The sequence below is a fragment of the Pagrus pagrus genome, assembly GCF_965226575.1.
Source record: "Pagrus pagrus genome assembly, chromosome: 7".
In the NCBI taxonomy this organism is placed as follows: domain Eukaryota; kingdom Metazoa; phylum Chordata; class Actinopteri; order Spariformes; family Sparidae; genus Pagrus; species Pagrus pagrus.
In genome coordinates, this window is record NC_140191.1 from 21,986,207 (window position 1) to 22,003,879 (window position 17,673).

The 17,673-nt window shown below is 42.3% G+C and overlaps 2 protein-coding genes across 8 annotated transcripts in view; both read left to right on the forward strand.

The window, feature by feature from the left end:
• Positions 1-11,535, forward strand: part of cobl (cordon-bleu WH2 repeat protein) — a 56,729-nt gene extending 45,194 nt beyond the window's left edge. For all 7 annotated transcript variants that reach the window (XM_084358104.1, XM_084358108.1, XM_084358109.1 and 4 more), the window contains 8 exons: positions 2,363-2,684; positions 4,065-4,183; positions 4,387-4,578; positions 4,762-6,344; positions 6,468-6,701; positions 6,860-6,976; positions 8,287-8,571; positions 9,574-11,535. In XM_084358104.1, the coding sequence (XP_084214230.1) occupies positions 2,363-2,684; positions 4,065-4,183; positions 4,387-4,578; positions 4,762-6,344; positions 6,468-6,701; positions 6,860-6,976; positions 8,287-8,571; positions 9,574-9,657 (2,936 nt within the window). In that variant the 3' untranslated portion in view covers positions 9,658-11,535. The remainder of the gene's footprint in view (positions 1-2,362; positions 2,685-4,064; positions 4,184-4,386; positions 4,579-4,761; positions 6,345-6,467; positions 6,702-6,859; positions 6,977-8,286; positions 8,572-9,573) is intronic.
• A 3,444-nt stretch (positions 11,536-14,979) lies between these two features.
• LOC311260142 (growth factor receptor-bound protein 10-like) overlaps positions 14,980-17,673 on the forward strand; it is a 70,635-nt gene continuing 67,941 nt past the window's right edge. The window contains exon 1 of the mRNA XM_084357657.1: positions 14,980-15,147. The gene's annotated coding sequence lies outside the window, so the exon portion shown is untranslated. The remainder of the gene's footprint in view (positions 15,148-17,673) is intronic.

A 17,673-nucleotide genomic window follows, 5' to 3' on the forward strand; every position in this document is an offset into this window, starting at 1 on the left:
AGTGGACACACAGAATGTGGTCAGAGGACTATACAGTGACAGATGAGCTAAAGCCTGGACGTATCAGTTACCGTGTGATTGATGAGTGACATGCTGGGAGGAGGCTATGAGGCAAGGCCATGCGATATCTATCAGCCAATATTTTGGTGATGCGATATCTGCAGATCGATAGTTGGGCAGTGTATGTTACTGTCTCTGTTCCTGGTGTTGTGGCTTGGTTTAGAAATCTGAGAGGTGAATGCATGCTGCCTTTGGCAATATTATGGAAAGGGTGATCTATCAATGACATGTTGCTTTTAGGTAGTGGTGCCTTATGAATATTAAAGACAAAGGTAGCTCATCACAGTCTACATAGAACAGAGAATGGCACCCCACATTGATTTGTTGTAAAACATTTGTTATTATTACTGTGAAAGCTTATTGTTGCATGAATGCTTCAAAGCTTGTTTTTAAAATAATGGGTAGGGATCCAGAATTACCCTTCTTTTGTTACATCCTATGTAGATCAGGGGTTAATTGTTTGGATCCAGAGAAAAACAATGTATATTTTGAGGAATTTTGGCTGAAAACTGCAATAAACTTGGCTTCAAGTCACATTCGAGTCGCAGACGCAACCTGCTAACAATGATGAGCACTGTATTATTGTGAAAATATGCCATAAAAATGTGTGGTAGACTATAACAAGAAGATTGAGCTCTTGTTATAATCTCATGACTTGTTCTGTACCATATGAATGAAACTATTGTGGTTTCACAGAATCTAATCGTTTTTCTGGGAAGTAGAATTTGAGATGATGGTTAACTTTTGGCTCTGATTACAGCATTGCACAAGGCAGATCTGGTTTTATTATTAATAGGAAATTTACAGTAATCCGGTTTTTATGTGAAATAAATTTATCCTCTCCACGTAAGCCTACTAAGCTGTTGAGTTGTGGTGCAAATGTGTTGCGTAGTAAGAGGATGTGTACTTATTGAGCCTGTAGACAACCTGTGTATGTTTGAAAGACATTTTTCAATTAAACAGTTGAAGACTGCATCAAGATCCAAGGACTTGGGTTTGGCATCGTGCATGGATTGCCACAGTTAGACTTTGACAAGTAACACGTCACAGTATTGATTTGCTTGGGACACTTTGTTTGGCTTTAACTGAAGCATGTGCCTAATGTCACCTTGTGTTGGAAGTTTTAGAACTGTGTGTGGATGTTAACTTGTTTTAAGCATATGTGTGTAAACATACACAGTGTGAGTATACATGCACTTGTCTGTGCATGTGTGTGTGTGTGTGTGTGTGTGTGTGCTGATTGTGGCTGTTGCTGGCATGACTAAGCTGTTGCTGGGAAGGAGCTGGGAGGACAGCCCTGTGAGTCATCACCACATCTCCTGGAACTGACTGTTCTCTCCACACCATTAGGACCGGGCCCAAAACTGACAGGCCTAGTGTGCACACACACAGTCTCACACACACACACACACACACACACACACACACATTGGAAGACATATTGGAGTACAACAAATGCCCAAATACATGCACAGACTCACAGACACCTGGTGTTACAAACCAGGTCCCTCGCTGTTGAACTCATATTAAAGAATCCCCTGTTGAGTTTCCAGTGCTGTGCATGCTGGCCGGGCTGCTGAAAACCCAACAAATGGTACATTGATTTTTATTCTCTTGGCCTAGAGTTCAATGAGATCAGTGACGGACTAAATAGGTTCTCCAAAACCCACAGCACTGACCAGAGCATGACTGTACTAAAGAGATGAGAGGGTTTAAAGCAATACTATCTTTCACTGGAACCTTAAACAGTACTGTCAAAATCTAATTAAAAGAGTTTGTTTACAGTAAATCCACCCACAGATCATTAAAGCTGTTTTATCAAGCCGCAAGTGGTTGTGGTCCGGGCTTGCGTTTGTATATTTGGCCTGTGTTTTCTGGTTTGTGTGTGTGTGTTTGGTGTCAGAATGAATTTTGAAACTAACGTAAATACTTCCTCTCCACGTTTTTTTTTTTCCTTTTCTCCCATCTCTTGCTCGCTCTGCATCCTGTGCTTCCTGTCAAACAAATTCAGACAAATGGTGATATCAAATCATGAGGAAATGATTTGGTGTGTTATTTTTCTCTGTGCTTTCTCAGGTATCAAAAGTCTTTAAAAGTTTGTAGATTTAAGAAAAATAAATAAGGCCTGAAAGTTAATGCATGGTGTGAGTAAAAACATAAAGATATTAACCATACACAACTTAAGGCCATTGGAAACCCATTGTTTTTGATGTTGAGTTGCAACTAACAGTTGCTGACATTCTTAAAAGGACAGTGATAACGCCCAGTACTGATGCTAAGATGTTCCTCTTTCCTCTCCCAGCTTGGCTCCACTCCATGCGGAGCTCCACAGTCACTGACCAGAAACCAGAAACTGAAACACCCGAGGAGGAGACCATGTCCTTGGGAAGCAGCAGCGGCGGAAGCAGCCTGCCCGACCAGGGTTACGCTGCCTCTGAGGGCATGGCAGAGGGCGAGGACTCAGGCTTGGTCAGCTCTCTATCTGACACCCAACCCACATCCCCAGATGGGAGTTTGTCTCTGGATGGGAGTAGCGGAGGCGGAGGAGAGAGACTGCTGGGACCAGTGCGGGACAATTCCAGTGACAGCGATGAGGGATGTGCCACCTGGGGATCAAGACACAGGTAGAGAGGAGGTCATGGAAATCACAAATAGAGAAAGCAGAAAGTGGCAGAGAGTAGAATGAAGTTCAGTTAAATTTGTGATATTTGGCCATGAAGATGATAAAAGTCTCATTCAAGATGGTTAGCCACGTTAAGACATCTGCTTTGGCCTCAAGAGAATACAAATGACTCAGTGTCTACCTTACTCATTTGTCTCACTGGCAGTATGCTTCCCAGTATTTGCTTTTTGCAGATTCCAAGTATCTCAAATCTTCCCAGTTGCTGTCACCTTTTATTTTAAAATCCATTTTAATAGATCCTGGTTTCCTGGCAGGCGAGATAATGCATGTGCCATTCAACTTGCAGTCGATTTGAGCCAACCTAACCACAGACGACTAACGCCTGCATGAAGATTATCAGTTAAATTCTCGCATAAGGCGATCAAGCTCAGTGTCACCCTTGTATTTTCACCTGAAGAGTGACCCGTCACTGTTTCAGCCAGCTATAGAAGTCTCTCCACAGTTTTTAACCGTGCCAGCAGTCATAACCAAGAGCAGTTCCGGCCATGTGTTAAATCTGAGTTGTTTCCAAAGCTGGCACCCTCAACTTTCAGTGCTGGGCTTTCATAGTTATGGTTCTAGGCCCGCTTTCAAAGGACTTTGTGGAAAAATGAGTGCTGCCCCAGATCACTTTTCGCCTTTTAAGTTGTTGTGAAATGTGTATGGTAATGTGCCCAGACCAGGATTCTGAGATCGATGGTCTTCATCAGAGAAACTCTATGAATCCTGGGTCTGGCCTGATGTTTCTGGCCTCTTTGTATTCCAGGAAAGCACTGTAACCCCATTTTCTCAGAATCGTTGAGGAAAAGCGGACCAGTCCAAGTCTCTTAGAAGACAAATTCTATTTGGTTTGGCCTTCTTGTTGCAATTTGTTATGGCTAATATGCCAGTAACCCATGAGAATGCTCTGCTGAACCCTTGAAGAGAGTGAAGGAAGTTTAAACTGTGGTAATAATATCTTTACAGCTACATGTCTCAAAGCCAGCAGGCTCCAGTAAAAATAAAATTCAACTTTGAACAAGCCAAAATATTTAAAACGAACACATTTGTTTTCTCTCTTCTACTACTGAACTGTATTTAGCCTTTTGGTTTCTGTGGCAGATTAGTAACGGGAAGAGTGCTGGATTTAACAACAGCATCAAATAAGCAGTTCATAACAGCTGTTAGGTGGTGACTGTTAATAAAAATTATGGAGTCATGGGCAGTGCTGTATTATGGCTGTCCCCATGCGCAAAATCTCTTGTTTGCATTATAAATGTAATGGGACTGTGTGTGTGTGTGTTTTTACATGCGTATGTGTGCAGATGTCTTTATAACACACATTTGTATGTACCATCCTCAGGCATAATGACATCAACCCACAGGCAAAGTCAGACAGGTTAAAGGACAGCTATGAAGATGATTCAGAGCTCACAGCCCAGCTCCATCAGACTTTGGCTGATTTTGAAGCAAACCTTGCAGGTGAGGAGGCATGCCACGGATTAAACATAAGTTTAAAACATTTCACATTACTGTTCTCTACACTGACCACAAGTGACTGTTCCAAACTCAGTCAGTTTTGATAAGTTATAGCCATGGTGATATTCCTAAAAAATCCAAATAAAAATGTGCCTAAAGAACCAAAGTATTATGTCTTAACCCCTTGATCTGTTCCCCTTTTCCAGACCACATAGATATAGTTTCAGTGAAGGAGACTCCCTATAACGTGTCCACAGACAGCAATGAGGTGCCAGTGTCTGTAGTGGACATGGATGTGCCAGTCACAGCCATAGATGAAGTACTGGAGGACTATGAGCATAACATTGTAGAAAATGAGGCAAAGTCACTGACCAGAACTGAATCTGCTGGCAGCAAAGGTAAGAAGAACAGCAAGGCTACGTTCAGTAGAGCATACAGAGGCTGACATGTCAACAGCTATTGTTACCTTTGGAAGCATTCATTCAGGCTCAATGGCATTAATACAAGACAGTTCAAAACTTTTATGTATCTCATTTATATTTTTGTTTTTGCGGCTACTCTATTCTTCTGTTTTTCCACAGGTCCAGGCTTTGGTCGCAGGTCCAGCGTAGAGACACAGAACAAAAACAACAATGCTTGTACAGCTGCTGACAGTAATAAAAGCAGCAGTGAAAATACTTCGCAGCCCAGTAAGTCAAAGGAGAAGAAGTCTAAAGGTGATAAAAAGGACGAAAAGATACTAGAGACAAAAACAAAAGAGATCACTGACACTAACAGTGTGAAGAAGGATAAACAAAGAACAACATCAGCAGTGAAATCTAATGCTGACCTGCAGAAACACAGCAAGAGCACTGAGATCAAACCTGAACCTGTGAGAAGTAACACTATATCCATTCCAGAGAAGAAACCTGTTCTTCCACCAAACATTCAGAGAACAGTGTCTTCAGAAAGAGAAGAAGAGGTACACAGAGATAACCAAAATAACCCCAGCTCAAATGCTTTACATGGTAAAATCACTCGCAACGTCACATCACGCTTCGGTATGAAAACGTTCACTGTGGTCCCACCCAAACCCTCCATCCTACAAGCTGCTACTGGAGAGCCAGCTGCCACATTAACTGTCGGTGCCATTAGGATTGACGACCAAGGAAACATGGTGAGAGCGGGTGTCTCCCGGAACAAAGTTAGTGGCTCATCAGAACTGGGAATTAATAACAGTGAGGGGTCTCAACTTGTTGGAAAAGCCAAAGCTTTTTGGTGCTCAAATGAGAGACAAGAAAGTGCTGTTGCCCAGAACAGAGGTCTCATTGATAAGACTAAGGAGAGCACAGATGGCCTGAAAAGTACTCCTACTGCAATCTCAGAAACTACAAAGAAGACCAGTAATGGTGAGGACATGAAAATGATGCGAACTTCACTTAATAAACCTGCAGAGAGAGTCCAGCCTAAAGTGATCGTTGAAGAAGAAGCTAAAGAACCAGCAAAGGACATCAAAGTTGCAAAAGAGGAGCGGGTAGAGGTGGAGAGCAAGATTTCAGTGTCCAAGCCAATTAATAAACCTACCCTTCCTCCTCCTATCTTTCCAGACCTGAGAAAAGACCTTGTCTTTCTCAAACCGTCCAGAAGAACCTCAAGCCAATACGTGGCATCTGCCATCACTAAATACAGTAAGACCTCAGCTGCACCCAACTCTTACGTACCAGATTCCTCTGCCTCTTTGAGATCACAGACTGTTGGTTTCCAGAGATCAGGCCGGTCCATACAAGTGAATCCACACCAATCTTCCCATTTGTCTTTGTCAGATAATAAGGAGAATGAATCTGCTTTTAAATCCAACCCTCCTGGTCCGAAGAGGTCTATGAGCTTCCCGGAGTATGTGTCAGACAGCCAGAGGGATTTTGGCGAAGTGAGACCGGACAGGGGAGGATTTGGTAGTAGCGTTGGATCCATCAAAGGAAACTCTAATACACTGGAAACAGAAACAACCAAGAATAAGGGCTTTCAGTCCACTGGCCCCGCCCAAATAAATATGACCGCCAATAATGACAGAGATAATAGTGAACATATTCGGCCCAGAAGCTCCAGCCCTGCACAAAGGAGTCCTCCACATTTATCTGCCAAACCATCCACAATCCCCAAGACTGTGTCACAAGGCCAGACAAGCGTGAGTAAAACATGTAGTATAAATACTGTATTTCATGTTATGAACAAAGATTTTAAATAATCTTTACAGCAAAATTGTTACTGTTAATGCAACTGTACTTATTACTCCACATCTTGTCCTCAGAACACGAGGGACATGCCCAAGGTAGCCACTAAACCAACACCTGATGTGAAACCACAACCTTCTGTGACAGTAGTAAACAGTGGTGTGACGCCTGCGCCTCCGCCCGTGACACTGTTTGGCCCAGTGAAAAAGTTCAGACCAGTCATTTGTAAATCCATTGAGAAAGATACGTCTCTGCACAGCAGCCTGATGGAGGCAATTCAGACAGGCGGAGGCAGGGACAGGCTCAAGAAGGTGAGATCAAGATAAACAAAGTGCAGTATTGTTGTAGCATCGACTCGACTACCAGTAGTAAAATTACACTATGTGCTTAAATTCAGCACAGTCTTAATGATGGTGTTGTCTGGGAGAGAAAAAAGGGGATTTTGATTTTCTTTTAAATGTATTTTTAGATGACCACATCTGGTCCCAGCAGCATGACTAAAGCATCTTATGTTGAGGAGGAGAATGAGAGATCTGCTCTTCTGGCTGCTATTAGAGCTACGACCACCTCCGGACGGCTGAGGAAGGTAAAATACTCTCTTAGTTATTTACAGAATATCACTCCATGTCTGTCAGTATCAGTGGGGGTGGTAGGAAGTTTAAACCTTACCTTTAAAAGTCTTAACAATGACTACATGTACATGCACACTAGTTTTCCACTAACATGCAGAATACCATATTACAAAAGTACAAGAGTCGTGTAAACATATTACATTGAGATATTCTAAATTAGGCCTTATGCCTGTTACATATCTTTCTGACAAATACTGGATGACCACATTTGAGGGTTCATCGCAAATAATGCGTGTATATCGGCCGATGTATCAACCGAAATATGTCGGAATTGTGTTACTCCCTAATATCGGCATCGACCCCAAAAATCAAGCATTGGTTGGGCTCTAATGTAAACTTGTCAATGAGTCTCGAGTTGCTCCTTAAATGTATCCACTCTTATCCTCAAAGAAAAGTTAATTCTATACTTTCTTACACATCAACAATACTGCTTTTTAGCCAAGCTAAAGGACACTTGTGGTCCCAAGAAGATGGATCCTAATCCCTTCTTAGTGCACTTTCCTTTTAGTATCAACTAGCAAATGTTAGCATGCTAATGCTCTAAACTGAGATGTTGAACATAAACATACCTTCTGAACATCAGAATTACATTTTTTTCATAGTGCTGACTTTAGCAGTTAGTACAGCTTCACAGAGGGTGACTGTAAACTCTTAGACTTGTTCGACTCAAAGAGCAAAGACGCGTACTTCTTATGCAATTATGATTAGCATAGGAAGTATGTTTATAAGGATTTGCAAACTCTTTTAGTTGTGAGCCAGTTAGCAGCTCACACAAACACGTATGAACCAAGTTATGCAAGCATGGGTGTCTGTTTCCATCCCTCTGTGTTGACTGTGAGCTGTGGTTTGCTGTCATGTAAGGACGCATGTGGAATGAAAGGGGCAGAGAACGTGCTGCTGTAGCCGAAACATCTGCGGTTCTATTCTGGAGGTTCCTTACCAGAACTGGAATCTCAGGAATGCTGCATGCCTAAATCAGACTCAGAAACTTTGTGCCTCTTAAAAAAGAAAAAGTAGATAAATAAATAAAACACAATGGAAGTACAAAAATAAGCAAGATAAAATCATACAAATGTGAAAAACAGAAACTGCTGCAGAAAGATTAGAACAGAAAAGAATTTGTGTGTGTGTGTGTCAGATGTTAGATACACTTGTGTGTTAGGTCTGGCATTTGAGTTCAAATGCACTGATGTGAGAGCAGCTGGCCCCTGCCTCTGTTTATGTGTCTAGAGTTACCATTGTCTCACCTCTTTGTGTCCTCCAGACCAAATCTGAGGCTGCTGATGAGCTTGAGAAGTTCAGGAAGGCTTCTGAGGAGGAGAGCAGTGCAGGCCCTCCCCCCTCTCCCTCCTTTCCCTCTCCTCCTGTCTTTACCCCACCACCACCGCCGCCCATGATTGCACCTCCACCTCCTCCCCCTGTCTTGCCCCAGGCTAAGCCGAGCACTGTGGCACATCCAAGTGCTAACGCCCCCATGAACCCTGCCTTGGCCAGGGAGGCTATGCTGGAGGCCATTCGCACTGGATCTGCTGCAGAGAGGCTAAAAAAGGTAAGAACACAGAAAAAACACCACTGTTTACACCACAGAGTCAAAGTTATTGCAGAACTTGACACACCCTGTATTGACTCTGCATTAATACCATTAGATTGTCAATTCTGCAGTTGCTTCAAGAAAACACAACTATGAGGGAAGAGTTAAACTCTTCATCACACATGTCCCTTTTGGTCAAATTGCAAACTGCAGAACAGGGAAATATATGTGAAATGATGAAGAAATTAGAAATTAACCAAAGCAGAAGCAAATAAAAATGTAGCATTGTAACAGCAACTGATGAATATCTTAATGATAGGATTTTTTAGTTTTATTCACGAGTCTTGGTTCACAGAACGACATAATTTCACCCAGAGAACTATTATCAAGGAAAAGAGAGACTGTCATAAAAAATGGGCAGAGACAAAGCAGAGTGAGGCAAGAAAGCCAGAGACAGCAACAGAAAAGCATATGATTTGAAGTAGCGTCCTCTCTTCACATCTTCAGTCTGGTTTCTCACGTCTCGCCTCGTTGGAAGACATCATTGGCAGAACAAAGCCCTCCTGTGGTGCAGCAGCCGGGAAACTGGAAATGAATTGCAGATTGTAACACATTCGCAGATGCATCTGACAGCCATACTGTACCGCTGTGAGAATATTTCTAAGAAGATAAAGTTCAATTTCAGGTCAGCAGCTGTGTGAAATTACAGTTGCCAGAAGCATTTTTTTTTTTTTTTGCATTATTATTTTCCCGTCATTTAAATCAGACAGAAACAACTGCAGAGCTTTAAAAGTTTTAGGAGGAGAGAAGTAGTCAAAGAATTCTTGACCTCATCTCTTTTCAGTTCTGATGAAGTAAAACGTTAACTAATAAAATCTTTTGAGTTTGGGTGTTTTTTCAGTCGTCGGATTAGACACCAACGAACCTTATATATTCTTCTCTTCATGCCAAGAACTATTACTTGTGTTGTTACTGAAGAGGGGAACTGCAAACATGACGTGTTGTGTCTCTGTTAAATAGGTCGCTGTGCCCAAAAAGACCGTCAAAGTGAACGGCAGACTGGGAACAATCCAAGCAAGCTCCTCAACGCTCCCTCAGCAGTAGGAGGGGAAGCCCACATCACCGCAACGAGGAGTCATTTATCAAGTTTAATTTCAGTTTTGTTTTTTTGCCATTGTGCTTTTGCAACAGACGTTTGGAAAAGTGGTCTGAGTCACATTTTGAGTGAATGTTGTTTGAACTTATTCTGACGAATTATGAAAAAAATAAAGAGGATACAGAATGATTTCTACATGCTACCAAGGAAAAACTGATCAAAAGGGGGCTCCACAGCTCTGACCACCAATCCGGGGCCTTGTGCTTAACCTGATGCACTAATGCTTAAAGACTGTAGTATAAAAGCAGAATGATTTGTACATTTATTCTTGCAAAGGGATATATTGCTCTCTTAGTAGCCAAACACCAGTAGCATCTGTCTGATAAAGGTGTCACGGGTGAAAAGGTTTGCAGTTAATTCTACTCATGATATCAGATCTCTCAGTCAGCTTCTAACAGTGTCTTGCTGGGAAAAGTCCATCCTGTGTCCATCTTTATAACATATTGCTGTTCCTAAACATATCTTGCCATCTGTACTTGAATTCAGTAGTTTTAACTGGAAATTTGTACAAAAATGTGTGCCAATGAAAGCAAATATAGATGGTTTATGCTACTTTAGATCTTTCTTTTATTTTATTTTGCTCTGATCTTTTTTTTTTTAATTTATGGATGCCTTATACTGTTGCTCAGTCAGTGTTATGTGTATGGTGTTTGATGTAAAAAGTCTATATGGGGTGCAATAAGTTGGATATGATGATGTTTCCAGATTTGAACTACTTCATATTTGTTTAACAAATTAAGATAACACTTCGGATTGATCCATTGACAATGTCTGATTTTTTTAAGGTGTAATATTTAATCCAGATCTGGTCCGTAATGCCAACCTCTGCAGTTCTTGGCTCTGAGGAGGAGTAAGATGGTGGTGACAGACTCGTACCTGTTTGCTCAATGTGCTCCTGTTTTAGTTTCTAACTTTCATTTGTGCTGCTGTTAATTAAAGATCTAAAGACATTGTTATACGTGATCGATGCCCTGCAGAGACTTATACTTGTACAGTAGAGATATGACTGACCGTGCCTTTGATGTTTGATTATATTGGAGATGAACCTCTCTTTTCCTGGTCATCTCAATGTTTTTGAAGCACTGTTATTAAAGTATATCGATGGTGGATGCCACCAGGAGCAAAGACATTATTTTATTAATCAGCTAGTCACTACGATTAAGTAGTGTTTAATACACACAAGCAGGTGTAGGAAAGCAGCTGTTTAGTTTATCAGTGGCCTTGATTTAGGTAAGTGTTATTGTGTCTGCTCCTCTGTAGGTGAAGTTTACAGTGTGGGGGAGTTATGGCTAGAAGGAGAGTGGACCTCTGCCATTAAATGGTATGGTTATGAATAAAGTAGCCTAATCATCTTTCGCATATTCAGGTGTAAACGCTTGCTGCTGTGGATTGTCAGATTAATCTGAGTAAAGGGAGTTTAGATTTATTTTAATTTATGCTCAGTTTCATCACTTGCTCAATATTTTACTGTTGTATGTTTTATCCAGAGAGTGAAACCCTAAGAGCTTTTCTGTTTGTTTTTTTCCCCTCAGCTTAGAAGGGGTTGCTTCACTTTCTGCTTCCACACAATAGCCTGCAGCACATTGTAGCATTGTATATTTTGTAAACTAAAGAGAGTGTCTTCAGCGAGAAAGATTTGATTAAACTCTTTGATAGAGAGCTGTTTCACTGATAGTGTGAACATTTTATAAGCTATTGCTTTATAAGTTTTAAGTGCACATTGTGTTTGTTTTTTTTCTTGGGAAGGTTGCACAACTGTTTTTGTCTACCTAATTTTTGATTCAATAAATCATTTTGTAATCAAGTGAAAACTGACTTGCAGCTGACATTCCTGTGTTTTCACCTTATTTACCCTTAAAATTTGCATTTTCACCTCTCAAATTAGACAAATGTTCAGCAGATGGTAGTGTGAACCTTGCCCTGGAAAGCATCACTCTGATGTGCCCTTGCCATTCCCAGCACTGTGGCTGCCTGTAGACTGTGGTCATCCTGCTGTCCTTATGAAATATATTGCAACCTCTCTCTCTCTCTCTCTCTCTCCTTTCCTGCCACACCACAGATGAGCTACTATTCCGGGCAGCAGCTCATGGCCCTGACTCATCACCATGTGGTCACACAAAATGACTCTCACAGAACTTGAACCTAACCTGCATTCCTGATTCCTGAAACACAAGTCATTGTGCCCTTCCATCTTTTCCCTAGAAGCAACTGAACGCTGCAAATATCCACACGAGTCGCAACGTTAAGAGTGTTTAGTAGAGAAATCTCAGGTGACTTGTCATAAATCTGCACGCGTTTCACTCAATCACGAACAAATACTAGTTCCATCTTCTTTTGAGTGCAAGGTGCTCCCAAATAAAAGGTCAATTGCTGCACTTTCACAGATCTTACTGACCAGTGTAGAGTGATGTTAAGTCAGTTTTAGCAGTGGAATAAGTCGGAGTGCATATCTTGGCTCTGTTGGCCAGAGAAGAATTCCCGCAGTGGACCGCAGGCTCTTTTGTGGGTCAGAGTCCATGCTCACTCTACAGCCATTCTAATCTGCCTTACAAATCTCTGAAGGGCGTGTGTGTGGGTGGGTGTGAGTGGTATTTTTGTTGTGAGTATGGTACGCGAGCTTGTGCCTGTGTTATGGTTCCAAACCATCCTAACCATACCGGCAACGTCAACAACTCCTGAATCAAGAATTACCAGAACATCGCACCACAAAATACAGATAATAAAAACAGAAATGAATCCTTTTAGGTTTGGCTCCGCGCCTTTACCAACCTTACTGGTGAGTGTTTATTTGTTGCCATAACAGTTTCACATGGAAACCTAACCTAACTAATAAAAATTTGATCATTTAATCGTACTTTGGATCACAACAGACACTTAAATGTGGCTTTTTTTATGCCAAGTTGAGTAATGAATTGAGAAAGTGTTGAGCTCCTTCTATGGCATACTCATACTCAGTGTGAGACTCTTCAGTGAGAGCCATCCACCAACTGCCTCGGCTTATGTTACACAGCTTTGTTAGTCTTGCCCGGCCGACTTATGAGTGATGGACAGCCACAGCGACTATCAGCAGGGGTTTGTATTGACTTTGTTTCCTAATGTTGGCTAGTCTACCCTGTATCTTATCAATCAATCTGCACAAAGGGCCTGTGTGATGCTGAATGTCTGATGAGGTGGAATCAACATAATGCGTGTGTAGTTTATGTCTCAGCGCCAGTCTCACAGGATGAATGCTTTAATATGACTGACATGGTGTTTATTTGTATGTCAGCCGGTGTGTGATGCCAGTGGCTGCACAATGTCTGCTCTTTTGAGTGTATTTCAGTTTATACACTGGGGAGACACAGTGTGAGCACCCTGTTGTCCCGATCCAGACACACACATACACACACCGCTCAGGACTGATGACCTCTTGCACTTCAGACTCCCATGGTGTTTTCCCTCCAGTGAAGCTGAAATATCACAGGCAGTGTGAAAAATGAACTGTCATGTATGTGACAGTGCTGTTGGGTTCAATTCTAGTCAATGCCTGTGGTGCATGTCATTCCTCCGGGCTCTGTACAGGTGGTGGAAATCCTTGTATGAAATTGTAACTGTATTGCTTTTATTGTAGATGGTTTTATATTGGCTCAACCAGGTTATTTAAGAGGCCAAGTCTACTTTCAGACGGGTGATACATTTTTGTTTTCTCTTTAATTTTTCCACCCTTCTGCAGAATGCTATCGCAATTAAACAAACATATTTTGGCTGTTTATAGCACAACAACAGCTGATTTAATGTGATGAGGTGAAGTAATCATTTTGAGTGTATATATGTAAACAAGTACGTAATAAACATAGATGTAAATTTGGATGGGAAACCTTGAAAATACTCAAGAAGGGCTTGAATTTGACTATGGGAAAGGTGTAGGAACGCTGCTCCTCTGAAATGTTTTATCAACCTCTACATGTTTTAAGCTACTTATCAGTAACACATGAGCTGAATGTACACCTCTTGATGTTGCTCTCAGTAACATAAACATCAGAAGGTCTTATGCAATACCCTTTACAAGGCTCAGAGGGATAAACACAACCAGGAAGGTGACTGTGGTGCAATGAGATTTGAGCCCCAGTTGAGCAATAAACATACCTCACAGCCACCAGTGTTTAAATTTCTGATCGTGCTTGTCGGAGCAGAGCGTCTAATTAAAAGTGAAGCCCTGTCACACAGTACATCATAACAGAAGACTTGCAATGTCGCCACCTTGGTTTACAATTTCAGTCCTGAGGTAATAGCCTGTCTAACAGCCAGTTAACACACACAGTAATTCACCCTATTTATTAAAAACATTTGCTGTACATGCATTGTTTTAACAGTGTCACATGTGTGTTTTTTTAAAGGTATAGAGGTATAATCAGTTGGCAAAAATGAGGGAACAGAAAGTTTTCTAATTATAATATACTATTAAGTTTGGCAACATGTTATAATAACCATAATGGTAAAGTTAGAATTAATTAGCCTTAAGTTAAAAGTTATTTAACTGTAAATAAGCAACAAAATGCTTTAGTTTAGTTTAAAAGCTTATGAACATCACTTGCAACTCTTTCATTGTTTGTTGCTGCTGTGAAATAACGACCATCTAAAGTTTAATTAGCGGTACAGTTACCATTTTATAATGATGGTTATTAAAGTGTGATAACTTTTAACTGAGAGAAAACTTTATTGGTTGTTGTTTGATAACACAGTATTTACAATGCAACAGATTCATAGAAAGACAAAAGTGTAGCCTATTAAATGTTTATATTGATGCTATGAATACAGTAAGAGCTGGTTGAGGTTTCTTAGGCACTTTATAAGGGTCAGAGAGAAATCATCTGCTGTTGAGCAGCTCCTTGCCTTTCTGCAAAACAATTTTTAAAGGGCTTTTTCAAGACAACCCAACAACTCGAACATGCAACCTGTGACGAAACATGCATGCTCACACACTCTGCAACCCCTCTTATTCACACAAAGCTCTGCGTGTTTATAGCAGCACCCACTGAAAAGACAGCTCTTCAAAAAAAGAGCGGAATCCCGTGAACACGCCCTTATTCCCATAAGACGTGAACGCCGCATTAATCACCCCTCGCTCGTGGGCGTGGTCTCGCCTGAAGAGGAGGAGTTGTTTGTGTGCGTGAGTGCATGCGTGTGTGTTTGTGTGTGTTTGTGTGCGTGTTATGTGTGTGTGTCCTCCCCGGCCGCATGAGATGAGCTGCCTGCAGTCTTTGCGGCCACTGTTTTCGCCTCCTCCTCCTCCTCCTCCTCCTCCACCTCCTCTCCTTGCCTCTGTCTATCTGTCCAGTCCGGGAATGTTGACCACCGTGGCCTGATCCGCTGCTGCCGACTGTCCCTTCATCTCCACTGCCACTCTCCGTGTTTGTCTCTGACGGCCGTAGTCTTCCTCCAACTGATCCGGCGGTGAGGTGAGTGCGTGTTGCCGGGATGAAGACGCCGTTCTCGCGCTTCACCGGTGTGTGTGTGTCTCTCTCTTTCTCTCTGTGTGTGTGGGGTGTGTGTATTAAAAGTCCACGGGGAGTGGGCAGCGAGCGCGTGTACTAAAAGTTTAATGTGCAGCGGTGATGACACGCGCTGTTCTGCGGGTCGGAACACATGTGCGCACTGCGCGCACCCGTCTAGCGGGACTTGTGTCCGCGCTCCCCTCTGTGACAACCACTCATTGAACTCTGAGGACAAGTTTATTGTTGCATGTGAGTCTGAATTAACTTGTATGCTTTTGGTCTCCTCGTGGAAAAGGGTTTCCGCCGCGCACTGTTCCGGGGTTCGCACGCGTGCACTTTCCTGAACCTTTCCCAATAGTTAACTGATCGGAGTCTGTCTCCGAACAGTATTTTGATCCCGACAGCCTGCCTTGTTTACAATTGCGTAACAGCAGTCTACAGTGGCCCATAGCCTACTTTCTATCCAGTAGGACTCCAGCTCCCGGCGTTGCGCCCCCACCCTCCCCACCGCAACTCAATTCTGTGAGAGTTTCGCCAGTCTCGCCTTATCGCCTTATCCTTTTGGCAGCATTTGCTTTGGGGGTGGGGAGGGGGAAAAAAAGAGGCGTTTTCCCATGGATACTCATGTAGCCCCACTGCAGTGGTTCCCAAAGTGAGCTGCGAGGACCCTTAGGGGGTCTTTGGGTGGGTTCCAGGAGGTCCCAAGTAAGTTGTGTTGGAGCCACAAGGGCTTAACACAATAAAGAGGAAGAAGTTTCTGATCATGGAGCAGGACAGTAAAAAGTGTTATCAGTGCACTTGTTAAGCAAGTCTGTATCAGTGTAGCAGCAAAAGTGCTCCCAGAGGGAGTGTGCTGGGAAAGTCTTATCAAATTGGGCTGCATGATGTGAAAATCTTCAGGAATCCCTCGCCTACTCATTCATCCTCAAGCCTGCAAGAAAGGCAGCTTTTGCCCCAACACTGTAACTGTAGATGCACCGCTCTGATCTTTATTGTACACTGCTTTGTGACATTCAGTTTAAAAGCCCACAGCTTATATCATCACGTCAATGATACAGTATTTTGCCCCGGTTATACAATGCTTTGAGAGGCTGCGCTTAATGATGGTGAGGGTAAGTGAGGAGGAGAGAGCCTGATCATTATCTAATCTAACTTAATGTGGAAACGTCTTGACAAAGCAGCTCTTCATAGATGGTCTAATCCTCCATGTCATGTGGGCACTCTTCCAAATCAATTTCTTTATTGGCTGCATGTGGTCTCTGCAGAAAGTTGCATAAGCACCCAAATTTATGATTCTGGGAGCTATCGACGTTGGCCCGTGTGTCCTGAATGTAGATGAGGAACGTGGAGCTAGAATGGACTGATGCACGTGACAAGACCTTTGTAGGTACTGTCAGTGCACGTTTTCAAGGGAAAAACTTGTTGAAATCTTGAGATAACGGTCTCTCCTGTTCAATAATGTAAGATAGGCCTATATTTGGGTTTGTCAGCTGCACAGGCAGAGCTATTGATCCTCCATTACCACAGGTGGAACCTGTGTGATAAAGGAAACACTGGATAAAACCAAGCTAAGCATGCCTTGATACTATATCTGATGGTTTTGAGTACATGTAAGGTTAATTTTTATTTGATGAATTAAAATCCTGTATGCTTAAATGTACATGTATCTTGCCAACCTTTAATATTTCACCCAACTTGGCAACACTGGAGCTCTCACATACTGCACATATGCATGGCCCTCTGCATGTCAGCCTCTAAAGTGTGGTTGAATGTGAAGTAGCGTGATCACGTGGCTGCCGCTGCCACATTCAGTCCAAAACATGCTATAGTTGTGTCTCTTCAAGCACGTGATTTTTCTGACATGCTCCCATTCATAACCAAAAGAGGATTTCTCTTTTCCTTGCCCCTGCCCATTATTTCCTGCTTTCTTTCATTTAATTATGTTGTGGTCACATCTCTGTGCACATGGCAACCGCTCTAGCTGTGGTTTCTTTCACCCCCTCAGCACCAGTCCTGCTATTTCAAGTCCATGCTCAGTAAGCACAGGCATGACGGGGCATGAACTCTGCAAGACGACAGGCTGCCAAAAGGCTGCTGACTGCACATATTGCACATAATTATACTTAGAATAAGCTATACTCAACTTGCTCTTCAGACTTGTGTGTTTTTGTTTTTGGAGAATCTGAAATGCACTTTGGTTCTGCTGCTCATACTCCCTTGGCTTTTGATTGAAATGCTGCATGCTTGGCAATAATCACCCCAGAGATTTGTTGCATAACCAAAACCTGAGCCTCATTTTTAAACTTGAGCACTTTTCTTGATTTACAAATGCACATTTGTCTGTGTGCATATAGTTCCAGCTGCCATCCGTAGGGGAAAAAACATATCCTATTAGCTGTATTGGTGGTATAAGAGCTTGTGGTCGTGCTCTAGACAGCATTCCATTGGGTCTTGCGTCAGCCAGCAGTCATTCAGCACTGGTTAGTCTAG